The sequence below is a fragment of the Hippopotamus amphibius genome, chromosome 5 (assembly GCF_030028045.1).
Source record: "Hippopotamus amphibius kiboko isolate mHipAmp2 chromosome 5, mHipAmp2.hap2, whole genome shotgun sequence".
Lineage (NCBI taxonomy): Eukaryota > Metazoa > Chordata > Mammalia > Artiodactyla > Hippopotamidae > Hippopotamus > Hippopotamus amphibius.
In genome coordinates, this window is record NC_080190.1 from 31,258,832 (window position 1) to 31,276,115 (window position 17,284).

Sequence of the window (17,284 nt, forward strand, 5' to 3'; positions counted from 1 at the left end):
ACTCCCAGTAAGCCAGGATGCAGGTTAAGGACCATGCAGGTTCTGGCAACAAGATTCCTTCCCTGACCATACACCCTGCCTAGACTGGGTCACATCTATGACACAATACGCTCTCATAGATTTCTCCATTACCATTACCTCTATCGAAATTAATTGCCTAACTCATTGGCTTAAGGACTATTTTTCTTGCTAAGATTATAAACTTCATGATACCAAGAACTGTATTTGTCTTATTCACCACTTTATTCCTAATGCCTAAAATGGAGCCTTAAACATAGTACACATTCCATAATTGAATTCTGGCACCTCCTATAAGCCAGATACTCTACTAGGCATGGGCTTTAGGAATAGGTAAGTAATCTTAGACCTTGAGGAACACATGGTTCAGTGATTAATCCAGTAAATTCTGCAACCCTCTGTCAGTTTCTTTTTTTTTCCCATTTATTTTGGTTCAACTTACTCTATATACTGCATTTTCTAGCTTTCGGGCCACAACTGACTTTTTGACAAATACTAAAGAAAAAGAAAAGATTTAAAACCTCTGTCTTTTCAGTGTCATCTGTTATTAGTTTTCCCTCTCCAACTAATAAATGGACATTATTTTTCTTCAACCTCTTCTCATGTCTGATACACTTAAAGAATGTCTGTTTGGGTCTCTCTTTGTCCCTTGAAAATTGCACTGCATTCCTTGCTTTGGATTTTTTTATTGTTGACATGAAAAGCTATTATATTTGCCTTCCTTCTTTATGACTCTTATTGTTTGAAAAGTTCTCTTTATATTCCATCTTTCATACAATGTCTTTTTGTTGTTGTTGTTGTTAGATATATATTGCATTCTTTATTTTTTCCTATCTGCTCTATGCAGATTTTTCTTCCTTTTCATGTCATTTCCTTAAGAGATATTCAGGATTTATTCTATTTGTTTAATTTTATTTGTGATTATATAAATGGCACATATTAATAGCAAAATAAAAGAAAAAAGGAGAAAGAGAGGGAGGAAGGGAGGAAAGAAGGAAATATAATTTGATTCTGCTGGTTTACATGAGGGAGAGAAAAGGACAGTGAGAGAGGGGAAGCGGAGTTTTTTTAAAAAGTGGTAGGATAAATAGGGAACTGAAGGAAGAATAAGGGTGAGAGAGGAGTCTGAAAATGGTACACGGAACTAAGTAAAGGTGCAAATTTCATGTTCACCTGGGCTTTTAACCTACCATCAACTGACTTACCAACCCATATCCTAGATTCCCTTGAGGGAATCAATGTACATTCTACATTGATTAAAGACTTAACTATGAAAGAAAAAGCTCTAAAGGTCTTAAAAGAAAACATAAAATATCTCTTTGAACTAGACTTGAGGAAGGACTTTCTAAACAACACACGAAAAGAAATAGACTTTTTATGCCCACTAGATTGGCAAAAATTAAGTCTGAAAATAACAGGTGTTAGCAAGGATGTGAATCACAGGGAACTCATACAGACACTGCTGGAGGAAGTGCAAGTTGGAATAATTGGAATCCTTTTGGAAAATAGTTTGGCATTATCCTTTAAACCTGAATATTTTATACCTGCGTGTGACCCAGCAATTCCAGTACTACAGTCTGTACTGTAGAACAGTGCTTCTCTAACTTTAACAAGCATCCAAATCACCTAGAGAGCCACACAATGTCCTCACCCCTGGACATTCTGATTCAGTACATCTAGGATAAAGTCCATGAATTTGCATTTTTAAGAAGCACCCAGGTGATGAGGCTGCTGGTGGTTTCCAATCACAATTGGAGTAATGCTTCTCCAGATTTCACCTGGGTCTTAGGAAACAGGAACAAGAATGTTCAAAGCCACATTGTTCATAATAGCAAAAATCTGGACGCAACTCAAATATCTATCAGCAGATGAATGGATAAATAAATTGTAGTGTTTTTGCACAATGGAGTATCACACAATGTTGAAAATGAATAAACTGCAACTACATGTAAGTACCTACATGAGTCGCTGAAGCATAATGTTATGTGAAAAAAGTAAGTCACAGAAAATTACATACAGCGTGATACCACTTTTATAAAGCTAACAAATTAAATAATATACTGCTTAGGAGCAAATGTATATATGGATAAAACTAAACTATGAAGCAAGGAAATGAAAAACATAAAAACTAGAGAAGAAAGATTCACATAACTAGATGCAACAGCGTAGGTATTATGGTAGATTTTAAGATGGATGGTAGCTTCTCATGTGCTTCAGAACTGTCATTAAGTTAGATATATTCTATGGAAAACATATACATAAGAATTTGAAGCTATATTTCAAGGAAATTCTCACAGGTTGAAGAAAGGCCTTAGTCTTTCTGATTAAAAATACTCCCCAAATATAGGCAAATTAATGCAGAAACTCACATTGACACATTCCTGGTAAAAGTTCAAATATCAAGGATAAAACATGACTCCTATAAGCATCCTGGCAGGACACAAAAGATTGAAAACAAACAGGCTAACCAAACATAGAAAAAAATCTATCCTAGCTTCAAACTTCTCTGCAACAACAACTGCTACAAAAAAATAATTTCAGAATTTATTTGGAAAAATAAACGAATATGACTAATTAAGGAACATTTGAACAAAAAAAGAACAATTATAATGAAATAAACTTGAATCTCTACATATTAAAATGCTAATTATAATAATGAAAATGACGTGAAACTGATTTTTTTTTTTAATGGAGAGTTCAGTGGAAGAGAATAGAAAATCCAGACACAGAATTATATATAACATTTCTTATCAGTGTATGTATCATGATATACATATCATAAAATATTATATATGATATAAGCATATGTTTATGTATGTTTATGTGTTACATATAACATGAGTTTATATATGTTATATAACACACATACGTCATTGATATTATATATCATAATGTATATTATATTGTATATATGTGTGTCTGCATTATATATCTGTATATATGTATATATAGTATATATGTATTATATATAATATACATTACACTATATGTTTTATAATATATGCAATATATGCTATAATACAATATAGTATATACAGTATATTATGTTATATATTAACAGACATGATATTATATGTGATATAATATGATATAAACATTTATATTTCATATAAAAATTTTAGTTTGTGATAAATGTGGCTTTAGGGATCGATTATTCACTATATGATGCTACAACAACTAGTAAATTATTTAGAAATAAAAAAGTTAGTACCATACACCAAAATGTTTTTCAGTGAATTAAAAGGTTAAATTTTTAAATGATGATATAAAAAGAACTAGAAAAAAATATCAGTGAAGATTGATCTTATCCTTGTGTGAGGAAGGACTTTCTAAGAATAAAAGAAAAGGAAGAAATCAAAAGAAAATGATTGATATATTTTTCTATAAAAATTTTTGAAATTCTTCGTGTCAAAAAATCATAAACAGTGATAAAAAGCAAACTACAAACTTGGACAGAATATTTGTTTCATAAATATTCCAAAGGATTCTTACCACTAATATTAAAAGATATGTTAAATATCAATGAGAAAAAGGTGGACATCCCATTGGAAAAACCGTGACTATGATAATCACTTCACAAAGATTACTTCAAATCAAAGACACAGAAATTGTAGTCAATTCTACAATGAGGTATTTTTTTCATTTATGATTGACAATGATGAAATACTTGCCATTTTAAATATAAGGACGCCATATTTAACACCCATCCTAAGTCCACTTAAAGTTAATTAAGGTAAATGGGCAAGGGTTAGTGCTCAGGGCAGATTTGGAGCTATTCTGGAGACAGAGGAGATTTGAGACTTTGTTCTAATGTATGCAATTCATCAAACATTTTTAAGCAGTTGAAGTTATAGAGGACCACAAAAGAGGGGAAAAAAAGATTATTGAGAGGCTTCTGACTGAAAAGATGAAGGCTGAGAAGACAAGGTTGATGTCTTTAGATCTTGAATAGCATGCCTGCACTTAATAGTATGTTCACTGAATTCCAGAACTGGGGAGAGGGGGAAGCTCCTCAACAAGTTAGGAGGCCCTGTTTACATGGTGAGTTATAAACACTGACGTCGTTACCCCATAATAGGAGCCAAAAGCAAATACGAAACAAATACAAAATATGCTTTGTAGCAAATAGAAACATCAAAAATGATAGCAGCAAATACAGTCGAAATTAAGGTGGTGGTAAATAGGCTTCAGTTCAAATACGTGTGTGGATTACAGATTATTTATTAATCGGTTACAAATGGACCCTGGAATGGTTAAAAGCACCACATTCTTTTTAGTGTAGAATTATTGAGGATGACTAAGAAGTAGCACCATGGTTTGCAGACATTTTCTTCCATTTACATTTTTTGACTGAGGAATCGGGACTCTGGTCTCCTGTCTGGAGGAGCTTCATCCTCCTCCCACAACATTAATAGTCTTTAGTGACAATATTTGGAGGATGACATTTTGGATTCTCATACTGGTGACAATCCTCAAGACTGGAAATCTTCCATTCTCTAATTAAACAGAAGTCATAAACCAGTATGAAAGGAAAGTCATAGGAAAAGAAAGTTGAAAATTCAGGGTCCCAGCTGGTTGTTTTTTTCTATGTGAAAAACGGATTCACTTGCTTTGTATGCCACTCTGGGTTCTCCCCACAGACATTTCCTCATTTGGTCAGTTGCAAAGGCCACTTCAGATAGTGCCCACTTCATCATGAGCCAAAGACGAGCACTTCATTGGGGTTACCATGCTTACAGGGTTCAGGTCTCACTGCTCCTGATTCACTATACTGTGGTAAGAAGGGGATTCTGGTAAGAAGTGGATTCGCTATAGTCCTGGCAAGAGGTGTGTGTGTGTTTCTCAGAGCACCTGAGAATGTGTCTGTCTCTGACTCTCTGCCTCTCTGTTCTCCTCAGGACTACTGGCTCTCTCTCCTTTACAAGCGCCTCATCGGCCCCAAAGTCTTGGCCGTGCATGTGGCTGGGCTCCAGCGGAAGCCACGGCCAGGCCGAGTGATCCGGGACAAACTAAGGATTTATGCTCACTGCACAAACCACCACAAGTAAGTCTTCAGAGAGTTGGCACAGAAAGCCACCCCTGAGGAGCTTCAGGCCCCTTTGAGAATTTCATACCACATGGGACCCCTTCAAGACTTACTGAAAACCGCTTCTGGATTCACTCTTTGCAGGTTTCAAATGATTTCTGATAAACAGCTTTTTCTCCAAGTAAACCCCCTTTCTCACACTTAGAGGATTTATTCATAAAATATTCATAGAATACAAGCCATTTGTTTATTTACTTCTTCATCCAACAAATGTTTATGGAGCATTTTCTCTCAGCCAGTTGAGGTAATGTCCAGGAGGCTTGTTTGTGTGCCTACGCCTGAACCGAGGCTAGAGATATAAAATCTGTTCCTAAGATACACCAGGCAGGCTGGAGGACATAAGTCTACCTTTCTAAGATGCCTGTTGGAGACCACTAGAAACCTAACCATATCCCAGTGCGCCCCAAGCTGGGAGGGCCCAAAGGTAGTCACGCCAGCTTTAGAGCCATTTCAGTATTTTGAAAACCTTTTCAGCTATTTTAAAGGTTAAATAAAATATAGGCTTCCCTTTTTTAGGGGGTCAGCCTTTGACCAATCAGCACAGTAACAGGTATGGTTATCCTCTTTTTCATATGAAGCTCTGGTTGTCAGAGTTGTCTTTTAAAAAACAGGAAAATAATTAGTAAGTAAAGTTTGGCAGATAAAATATTTTAAAACATGAGGATCATAAGGTAAAAACTTAAAACTGAGCCTAAAGCAAAACCCATCTGACCAAATATAGCTTTCTTACATCGCTTTCTATTTAAGGAACAGAGTAGGCAGCTCTGGAAATAAGAGCCTTTTCCCTTAATGCAGAGAAACCTGGTGTGGAGTGGGAGTGAGGGAGGAGGCAAGTGCCTCCAGCCATACCTTCCTTCCAGCCAGCCTTTCAGGGACTGGCCGCGGGCAGTGGGAGCACAAAGAGCTCCAGTGGTCATGTTACAGCAGACGCGCCTGCCCCTTCCTCGATGACAGAGGAGCCAAGCCAATTAATTTATCATGATAAGATTTTTCAAAGAATCACTCTGAGCATAGGGGGGCCAGGGGCCAGTTGTCTTGTCTGTAGATACAAGTGCCTATTGTGGATGAGAGCAGGCTGGTTTGGGCAGAGGCCAGGGGCTTTCAACGTCCCTTTTGCTCAACAGGAAGCTCAATCCAATACCTGACAGAGAGTGACTGCTTTATGGCCTTGGCTGGAGTTATCTGATCGCCACACAAGGCAACATTGTATTCCTTGTCTCCACCCTGGCCTTGAGGTAACCACCCAAAAGGTGGACCCCCAGCTCAAGAGAGAAAAATTACTCTTGGCACCTTTTGTCTCTTTTAGGAAGCACATCAGTGTATGCCCTTTAAACTGTGGGTCTGAGGAAACAGGAGAAAATGTCAGTAGCCACGCCGCGGGCTTAGCAGAATCTGGAGGTGTTCACGGAGGTCTCCTCACAACGTTTCATCCCCGTGTTCATCCTGAAATTCTTTGACATTCTTGTGGGAAGTTGTCACTGATGTTCTAAATATACCACGCACTCAGGACCAGAGCCTCATGCATTTTTGTATTCTTGGTGTGAGTACAGAGTGACTGGCCTGAAGAAGGCCTCAGTGAATGTTTGACGAATGAATGAATGAATGCAGAAATAGGGCATCACAACGTCACTGATGATTTACAGTTCTAGCTCTCTTCCCCTTTGCTGTCATCACATCCACCAGAAGGAAGGGGCGTGGTGGAGGGGTTAAGAATTCTGCCATTCACTAGCATACAATCATTCATTGCATTCAATATTCTCTCTCCATCACCAGCTCTCCTCTACTTTCTATGGGTAGTCACTCTAGAACCTCTCCGTGGAAGCGGTGCCACTGTGCTTCTGTCAGTTCCATCCCTCCTTCTCCCTATTAAAAAAAAGAAAGGAACGACTTTACTAATCTCTTCCACAGACGACCTTAATGATTACCGGAGTGAAGGTCTTTTTGTTCCTATTAGAGAAGGAAGCCCACAGTGGATACACTGAGCTGGCTGAGGGTGAGCTGTCTGAGTTTACAGATCCCCTCCAAGTCAGTGGGTGTCCAGGGCCTTAGATAGGTGGGCACAGATACAAGAGTCTCTGCTCCTTCTCTGTGGGAAGCCACGTGCCCTGTCTGTGCTCCCTCATCCTCCACAACAGTCATGAGGAAGCACCCCTGATTCACTCAGTTTGTTGCCAAAGAGGCCAAGGTCACAGACATGTCCCAGAGTGGGCGAGTTAGCTTCACGCTGTTCAGGCTTGACCAATACTCTGAAAATATATATCCTTGGTCAGAACAGGGAATTGGGTGAGAAAGTATAAGTTTACCAGTAGAATAACCCAAAGAAAGTGTCTTTTAAAACAACTCCTGCACTCCAGTATGTATTGAACACGTGCTACGTGTCAAGCCTCTTGCCAGATATTTGCATTTGTATCATAGTATTAAATTCCAAAGATTCTGTGGTATCACAGAATATATGTAAATAGCAACATTAATGAAGAATTTTACATTTGTAAAGAACCCTTAGAGATCTTTGGCCTGGGGTCCTATATGACACAGAAATTCCCTTTACCATCTCCCTGACAGTCATGAACCTCTACTTGAATACCTCACTACCTCTCGTGGCATCTCTTACATTGTGGGTCATTTCTGACCTAGTAGAGCACTGTCTTTTATGACTGATTTAGGATAAAAAGTTAGATACTCATACCCACACCAGCAGGTGCTTTTCTGCTTTCTGTTCTAGAGCCAACAAATTAGGACACTGGCAGCGTAGCAGTTCTCACCCTAAGTCTTCTTATAAGAGAACAAAGAAGTTTTGACTAGGAAATCTTCTTTTTATAAACCATTCTGCTAACACAATGTATGTTTCTGGGGAGGAGCTGAGGTCCTTAGCCAAGTTCAGAACCAATTGGAGCCTGGTGGATATTGAAGCAAAATTGAGCCTTTTGGGGTTCAAGTTCGTTTATTATTGGCAAAGCAGGACTTCCTGTTTTTCAGAAGAAGTTTTTTTAAAGACTCATAAAAAGGTTCCTGAGGCTTCTTGGACATCAAATGGCTCTTACAAAACAATATTTTGATGAGTTAAGTGTAAATGAATCAGAAACATGTGGATTAAATTTCCCTTAAAATACACAGGGGCTTTGAAATTAGGGGAAAAGATGTTTGGCAAAACGTGGCCTGACTTTTACCAAACCCAAAAACTTTGAATTAGATTTGGAGACAATGGACCAACCCAGTTTTCAAACTTGTAGACTTTCACTGGGCATGGCCATGGATTTCAAAGCATCATCCTCCCTTCCCTTTCCTAGTCTCTCAGCTTCACCGGAGACATTTCTAGAACAGGGACTGTTTTTCATCTGTAAGTCAGGGTGCACCTCCCCACATGATACCCCATATCCATGATATTCCAATTCCAGCCCCCTTCCTGACTCACTTCCTCCTCTTCCCATGGTAACACAGAGATGTCAGGCAGCAAAAGAGCAGCCGGAAAGATGAACTCCAGATACATGCATTCTCTGCTGGTGAAAAAGTCTCACCATGAGTGAGACATGGAGCAAGATAGATGTTCTACCAGACAGAAAGGGGCATTAACTAAGAGAATGAAAATCCACCTGGACTTGATGACATCAGGTCAGCAGCTGCCTCCAGGCCACATCTTTAGTCAGACCCCATTTTTTCAGGGAATAGATACTCCTTCAAGATTATTTTTCTGTCTGCAGAGAATGTACATTCTTCAGGACTCTGGATTCTCAACATAATACTTTCAGGTTGGTGCTGCATTCCCCGGCCAAGAATGTGTCTTCACAGCCAAGGGCCTCTGCTTAATGTCCTTGCCCACCAGCCAAGCAGGGAAAGGGATGACTGAGGGGCTCTTCAATGCCAGCTCCTACCTGAGAAGGCTCCATGAGCTCTGTGAGAGCCTCGGCAAGTTGGTGTCTGGGCTGGCTTTCAGTACTGGTTTGTCTCCCCCAGGGGAACTATGTAAATGGAAATCAAACCACTGCCAAGCAGCTTGAAAAGATAGCTTTCCGTGAAGCAATGCTGTGATTTCAGGTCTCCCTCCCACCCACCACTTCCCTACATCCCGCCCTTCTCCTCTGCGGTCTCAAAGGGCTCATTCTGCCCCAGCTCTGCAGAGGAGAAGCTCATAAATGCAAACATGCAGCTCTCTCCTCCTCCACTGCTGGCCTTTGAGAAGGTTTTTTAATGATAGTTAGCAGAAGAGTTTACCAGTCTGTGAAAACTGGTACCCATGCATGCCTACTTTTGCTCACACTCTGAAGCCCAGAGTACCTATATTTAATGGTGTCTTCCTCAGTTTTGCACACAACAAAGCTAAGCTCAAAGTCCACCAATGGAATATAGCTGGTGTTCTTTAATGATGGAAAGCACTGACATCGGCTAGCAGCATCTTTCTTCAGATCTCTGATAACACAAGTACGCTCAATTAAATTGTCATTCTCTTCTGACCTAACTCATTTGGCTCCAAAAGCTATTTCACATGCTTCGGGGGATTGAGAAGAAGAACCAGAGGAGGAGGGACCAAATAGAAGAGTTATTTAATAATTTATCAGAATATCAATGCAGTTATCCAAAAAACCTTGAATGCAATAATGTACCCTCCTACAGATGCAAGAAAAATCATCAGACACACAGCCAAAAGGATATACTTTGGGAATTTTTCTCATAACCTTAATGGATTGCTCTAGGAAAGTGGTTCCCAAACCAAATCATCTGCCAAATATCCTGGAAAGATTTTTTTTTAAAATATTGATTCCCAGACTCCAATCACAAATGGATTGAATAAAGGGATGAGCCCTGGAAACTGTGTTTTTTTTTTTTAATCCAAGTTATCATGTTGATCTGCCCTTGGTCACTCAACTCTTAATTAGCACCTTTGGAGGGAGAGATGAGTGACCCAGAGGCTGAGGTGTGCCATTTCTGCAGAGAATGATATTTTCCTCTGGGCACAGTTGACTTAGAGTTTCTCTGAACTCCTCCTTTGAAGGCAGGACTGGGCCATTTTCTTCTGTTTCCTCTCATTAACCCATCCAGATGGGCCCCTAAGGGACCCCTTAGAAGCAAAGTCTTTTTTCCTACAAGAGAGAAGGAAATCATTATAGTTTTGTTGATACATGCTAAAAATGCTCTTGCATGTAGGCATGTAGTTCTCTCAGGCTTCTGAACATCCTGTGCTGGTTTAAAAGAATTCCAAAACAATGAATAGTTTTATAATCATGGGGTAGGTAAAGCAGCAAAAGTAGGAATTAAAAAGGTCAATAAATTTGACTACCTAAAAGCTTTTACCTTTTATACATCGGAATACAATGGAAACAAACTGCATTAGTCAAATAAAACTGGGGGAAATTTTGCAGTATATGTGTAAACAAAGGATCACTATCTTTAATAAATAAATAGTTTTTATAAATCAATAGAAAAATGGGCAAAGGGTATACACACTCAGTTACAAAAGAAATATATGTATGTGTCAAAGACCTCAATAAATATTTGTCGAATTAGTAAACTAAAAAATACTGGAAGGGTGTCTACCAAAATGTTATATCTTAAGACACGCGGATTATGGGGGATTTTTCTTTTTCTTCTTTGTGTTTCTCTATATTTTTCCCTTTTTTTCCAATCAGCATATTTTACTTCCATATTCAGAAAAAGATATTTTGTTTTCTCAAATCATTGTAATACATTTAAACAAAACCAAAAGGAGTGTGGTGGGAAGTGGGTATCTTCTTTGCAGGAAACCACAGTAATAAGGCCTTCCTGTCTCTGGTCTAAGATGGCCAAGAACCATGAAACAAGTGCCCTTTCCTGGGGTAGTCCTGTTTCGTGCAGCCTGTAAATGGTTTAGAAGCATCTAACAGACCACTGTGTTTCCATCTTTCCCTCTCTCTCTCTGGATATCAGCCACAACTATGTTCGAGGGTCCATTACACTTTTTATCATCAACTTGCACCGATCAAGAAAGAAAATCAAACTGGCCGGGACTCTCAGGGACAAGCTCGTGCACCAGTACCTGCTGCAGCCCTATGGGCAGGAGGGCCTGAAGTCCAAGTAAGTGCCGACCTGGAAATAGCTTAGGAGTGAGTGCAGCAGGAGCTGCGTGTAGAGGGAGCTGGAGGCGCCCCTTTGCTGAGGGCACCAAGGTTGCTGCTAATTCACTCAGGGACTGCTTACTCCCTTTAAGACCCTGGTCAAGACCCTCCCTGTCTCTAGGCTTAGAGTCCTCAACCATAATGTCAAATCATGGACAAAATATATCTCAACAAGGGCACTCGGTATCTGGACTAGAGGATTCTTCATTATGTAGGATGATCATATTTCAAGCTATTTAGCATCCTTGGTCCCTACCCACTAAATGCTAATAGCACCCCCAGTCATGTGAAAACCAAAAGCAGTGGTAGTTAAGAACAACGTCCCTTCCAGCTGTAACATTCTGTAATGCTGTAACTCCCTGTTTGTCATTATGTACAAACCTTGTGGGGCTTAGAGAAAGGAGCACTGGACAAAAGATCAGAAGTTCAGAGATCAGGAGTCAGTTCTAATGAATTAAAAATTTGGATTTAATTAAAAGATTTAATTTGGGGTTAATTTGGATTAATTTTAATTTAATAAAAAATAAATGTGGATAAAAACCTGGAGAAAAATAAAATAAAATATCACTGTAAGAAAAAAAGTCAGTTCTGCCCCTATCTTTGTAACTTTGGGCACATACCTCTCTGGAACTCAGTTTCCTTATCTGAACATTAGGAGAGAAATTATATTCTGGGGGCTCTGTAGTCTCTTCAAACTCTGTAAATATATGATTCTGTGATACTCTCTACCTCCCTCAGTCTCTTCTAGAGACTTTGGCAACACTGACCCCTACCAACAAAAAGCAGCTCTAGGCTACTCCATCCCGGAGGAAGGCCTCCCAGGAAGGGTATGAGATGCTGTTCTAACTGGGAGCGCTCCCATTCCATTTTTAACGTTTACCAAGTTTAACAAAGCTGTAAACTTGCAGCAGGTGGCTTGTACTCCCACAGCTGCCCACAATTATTTGCGCTGTAATTGTTCGCTGCTTCACTGCAACTTTGGTGGCTTGCATTTGGTTTCCAACTGTATGCAGTGGGAACAAAACATAATCTGGAAAGTCACTTATTGCGTCTCTTTAGCCCACCCTAGATCTGTATTTTCAGTCTTGGTTCACATACTGGCTCTTTTTTTCTGGCTACATGTACATTGCTTCCACTTTTCTTTCCTCTCAATCCTACCTATCCCAGCAGAACTCCCACAAGCATTTCCAGTTTCCAGAACTCCCATCTCCATTTCCCAGTAGTTCACAACTGGTGTACTGAGTTCCTGGTCTTCATTCTAGGCAGGACACTTGGTTCTGGTTCACTGAATAACCTGGGCAGATCCTTTAATCCTAATCCCTAGGCCTCAATTTCCTCATCTGCAAATTCAAGAGTTGCTATATATTTGGTAAGGCCCCTTCTAGCTCTAAAATTCTCACCCTGGTCTGATCTTCTGAGGCCCGTATGTTTAAGTCTCCCACTGCCATTCAGTAATGACCCACAAAGTCACGTCTGGTAGAAGGACAGACTTCTCAGCAGTGACTGTGACAGTTCAGAGTCCTCTAGAACCCAAGAGATTAGGAGCTGAGCCTACCCAATGTCAGGAAGACCATGTGTACCACATGGAAGGAACTGACCGAAACGCCTTAGTCTAACAGGCTGAAGGGTCAATCCCTGCTCTGCCACTTGCTGGCTGTGTGGCCTGAGGCAAGTTATGTCATCTCTACGAGCCTCAGTTTCTTCATCTGTAAAACTTCTCCTATGGAGAGGAGTAAATGAAGTTATCTCTGTAAAGTTCCTGACATATCGTAAATGCTCAGTAAGCACCAATTGCCTTTCTTTTCCTCAACTCACAACTGTAGCCGGTTGGGGACAAAGAGGGGAACAACTGCTCTAAGAATGTTCTCCAAAAGTGGCGTCTTCTCAGACTTTTATGATAATGTGTGGATAAGACATTTGGTAAGATTGTGATAAAAAGATATGATAAGAATTGCATAAATGCAAAACCATGAAACATGAGGAAATGATGGTCCAGGGTGGCATCATTTTATGAGCTTGTTTCTCCATCAACTAGGGGCACAGGCCTCTAACCCTGTTTGCCCAACTATACATCCCTGCCTCCAGGACTGCCACTCTGATGTTTGAACCTGACCATATCTTGGCCACTGTCCTGCTTATACCTGTCCTTATACCTGAAGTGACCCTCACTGGCTACCGATGTGCTGCATTTCCAATTACACTGTCATGCATCTCACCTTGTCACCATATTGGTGAAAGCTATGTTCTAGCTTTGTTGACAATGTCAGAGAAGGACAGGGAAAAAGAGAATTTCATTCCACAGGGGTCCTGAAGAGGAATTTGGTAATACCCTCCAAAATCAAATAGCAATGTCATGCAATAGGAAAAGAGGAGCTGGAACCAGGAAGCCCGGATATGAATCCTGCTTCTACCATTTACCTGTGTGACCTCAGCTCCCTTACCTGTATGTGGGGTTATTGTGAGAATCAGGTTAGAGCATAGGGGTGAAATGAAGCCTTCTACAAATGAAAATTTCACACATCCGTGCATACACATACATATATAAGTACAGACACACACATGTGATTTTATGTCTATTGTATTAGGGAGAGTTTCGGATTGGAAGTCAACAGAACTGGATTCCAGCCCTAATCCTGCCACTACTTCACTGAGGAACTTTGGGCCCCTCACTCACGTCTCCAAGCCTATTCCTCTTCCTGTGAACTACTGCTCACTTAACACCTCCCTCATTCCAGAGGGAACATGCTCCACCATCTCTGACTGTAAGCGGCAGAACAGGGATTGCCATGTGCACGTGCAGTGCCACATCCCACTCTCCTGCTCAGTCACTGCTAGTGAGAGCAGGAGCCCTCAGTGGTTCTGGGATGGGGGTCTCACAGGAAGGGTGTAGTTTTGGTGCAGCAGACTCTGCAGGAAAGGATGGATGAAAGGAAATGCTAGGAAGTGATTTCAGCCTTTGGTGTCTCCTTCTCTCTTTTATAAGCCTCTGGGGCCAGATTCTGTGTTCTGTGCCTGCTAATTCCTTGCTGTAGCCTGAGGCCATGTTAGTTCAGAAGAGGATGGAAAGCTCTGGGAACCTGTAACTGCTCCTGTCTTTAGGGACCAGGAAGAGGATATAAAGCATATCAGTGTGCCATTCAAGCCACCAGTTGGGCCGTTTGGCCTGGGGTTTTAGGGTTAGGGAGATACCGGCAAACATTTTTTGTTTTTAAGCTCTTTATTGGAATATAATTGCTTTACACTCTTGCACCAGGTTTTGAGGTACACCAAAGTGAATCAGCTGTATTTATACACATATCCCCATATCCCCTCCCTCCCATGACTCTGCCCCACCCTCCCTGTCCTGGCCCTCTAAGGCATCACCCATCATCGAGTTGACCTCCCTTTGTTATACAGCAACTTCCCACTAGCTGTCTATTTTACAGTTGGTAGTATATATATGTCTATCTGGCAAACATTTTTGATTGGTGGAGAACATGGGGTAATTCTCCTCTTAGCACTACCATCAGGACTGGAAATAGTTCAGATCTCTGAAAGGGTGGCTGCATGTGAACTTGGGCTCAGGGATGTTAGGTATTATACAGGAAGCACCTTTGGGGCCACTCATTAGGCATAGTCCAGACATCCAGATCCACAATGAAGGTTCCTGTTTCTGATCTCAGTGAGTGAACCCGTCATAAGACCCACCACTCAAGTCTCAGTTCTTTATGTAAAAGATAGTTCTCACTCTGGGAATCAGACAAAAGGCAGGTGCCCTATACCATGTGAGACTGAAGAAGGGAAACTTTTAGAAAACTGCAGTGTATACCAGAGAAGGGTATTCTGTGTCAGGGATATATATTCTTTATTATTCAAGGATGGCTGAAGAAAATGGGGAAATTTAATTTAGACAAGAAAAATAAGGTAAGTTGTGAGGACTTTCTTCGGATATTGAAAGGGCTGCTAAGTGAAAGAAAACAGATTTGGCCTAGAATCCACTAAAATGACAGAAAAGCAGGAACTGCAATTTAAAAGAGAAAGATTTCACCACAAAACGAGCTCATTTTCCAAAGGCTTGCCTGGTTTAACTGAGGACAGGACAGGCTTTCTCAGGAGGTAAACAATCAAAGAATGAATGGCCATGGCCATCTCAGAGGTGCTCTAAGATTCCTTACTCAGTGGGAGGTTGAGGTAAAAACTTACTGCTTCCCATCAAACTCTAAAATTCTATTATTCTCTTCCATTCCCCTCCCTCCACTCCCACTTCACTCTTGGAGCCTACTGTCTCTATGGTCACTAGAAAAGTAGCTTATTCAAGCCACCAAAAGTCACACAATGAAACTGGTGCTACAAGAGAAAATGGTGGTAATACTAGGCTAGTTCTTTTCCAAAAAATCTCTAGCTGCAGGTCCCTTCCCTGTCCTTTTCACTGCTTTCTCACATTTCTGGAGGAAAGACTAACCATTCACACCAAAGACAGTAATAGTTCCCCTTCTAGGTAAGTATAAGAGCACCTTTGGGGCAGCTCTACCATCTACGAGAGAATCTGCCTAATGCTTCATGTGATCACAAATCAATGAACATTGCCCTCTAGGGATCATCTCTACCCAAGACATAAATATCTCCAATGCCTTTCAGCAAACAGAGAAGCAACGTAAAGTTGGGTCAAACAAGGCAATTTACAATTTAAAAAAAACAAAAACAGGAGGACTCTCTTTGTAGGGGAAAGTCAAACCAAGAGCAGGTGTTTGGTCAGATCCCAGCATTCTTCCCTATGTGTCATATTCAATCCATTTGAAGGCAAAACAAAAATTGGAAAAGAAGGAAACAACTTTCATCACACTGGCTCTTCTGTTCTGACACACTGACTCTAAGAATCCTGGGATGGAATGATGCTTTGAGGTGGTCTGGTTCACTCCCCTGGCCTCAGACAGTCTGGGGCTAGGACACGTGGACCAGAAGATGCTCTATGTCTAAAGACCTCTAAGGAAGGAGTGCCCACAGTTTCAATCCTGTCTGAACATTTACCTTTATAAGAATACTGGGGCCAACTGTGCCTGTGGCTGGGACTTTATAGATAATAAAGAGCACCACGAAGCATTTGAGAGTTGAAGAAACTGCATTTTAGGACACTAAGTGACTCATTCAAGAGTCACATAACTATGAAGTTGTAGAGCTAGGAAATACCTAGCATCCAGTTCTCCTGACCCCAAGTGCACTGCATTTTCTTTAACACTGTGCTACCCTAAGACTCCAGGAATATAAAATTATAATAATATTGACAGATATGCATTATGGATAGCTGAGCTCTGTCATGATAGTGTCTGAGTTCATTTCATCTTAGGCTTATGAATGCAATGTTATGTATTCATGGTACATTATGAATATATCTGAACATTATTAGGTGACCCACCAGTTTTCTCTCCTTTAAGCTAACTCATTCCAGTTCCATTAACTTTTCTTCACAAGTCCTGATTTCAGATCCTCCTTAAAAGTTCTTCTCTGAGCTGCTTCTAAGATTCCATTTCCCAATCACAGAATTTTAGTGAAAACCATTTTTTTTCCTCAGCCAAATCAGGGAATTCCCTTCGGTTTCTTCTTGCTCTTCTCAAAAGGATTATTAAATAACAGGAGTGACTGTAAGTTGGTTTAATTTGAGGTCTCTAAAAATCAATCTCAGCATATTATATTCTGACCCCATGCACACAGACACTGCCAGATCCCTTAAACGTAATGGTGGAGACACTGCCCACCCTCAGAGGGAGAGATGCTGTCAGGGGAGGCTTCCCAGGGAAACTGGAGAGTATATATCTTCATCCATTCATCACCTTTCATTGAGATCCTACTTTGTACCAGATATAACTGTTCTTTTTCAGCACTCTAACTTGCAGTGGCAATTAATCTGGCTAAATTCTTAATGAATTCTGGTCCCATAACTAATAAGAACTCAGGAAACCCAAGTAGACCAATTAGGAAAAAAGTCTGAACATAAAGTTTAATGTGATGTTTCAGATCAGAATGTCTCTTGATTGTCCTAATGCCAGTCCACGTCATCACCTGACCTTCAAGAGCTATTTAATAGGGATGTTTGCGGGGGTGTGAGTTGGGGGGGGGC

At 40.5% G+C, this 17,284-nt stretch overlaps 1 protein-coding gene across 3 annotated transcripts in view; it reads left to right on the forward strand.

Annotated features, from left to right (window-relative positions):
- The window catches only part of HPSE2 (heparanase 2 (inactive)), a 748,913-nt gene that overhangs the window by 715,282 nt on the left and 16,347 nt on the right, over positions 1-17,284 (forward strand). For all 3 annotated transcript variants that reach the window (XM_057737262.1, XM_057737263.1, XM_057737264.1), the window contains 2 exons: positions 4,917-5,062; positions 11,003-11,149. In XM_057737262.1, coding sequence (XP_057593245.1) covers positions 4,917-5,062; positions 11,003-11,149 — 293 coding nt within the window. The remainder of the gene's footprint in view (positions 1-4,916; positions 5,063-11,002; positions 11,150-17,284) is intronic.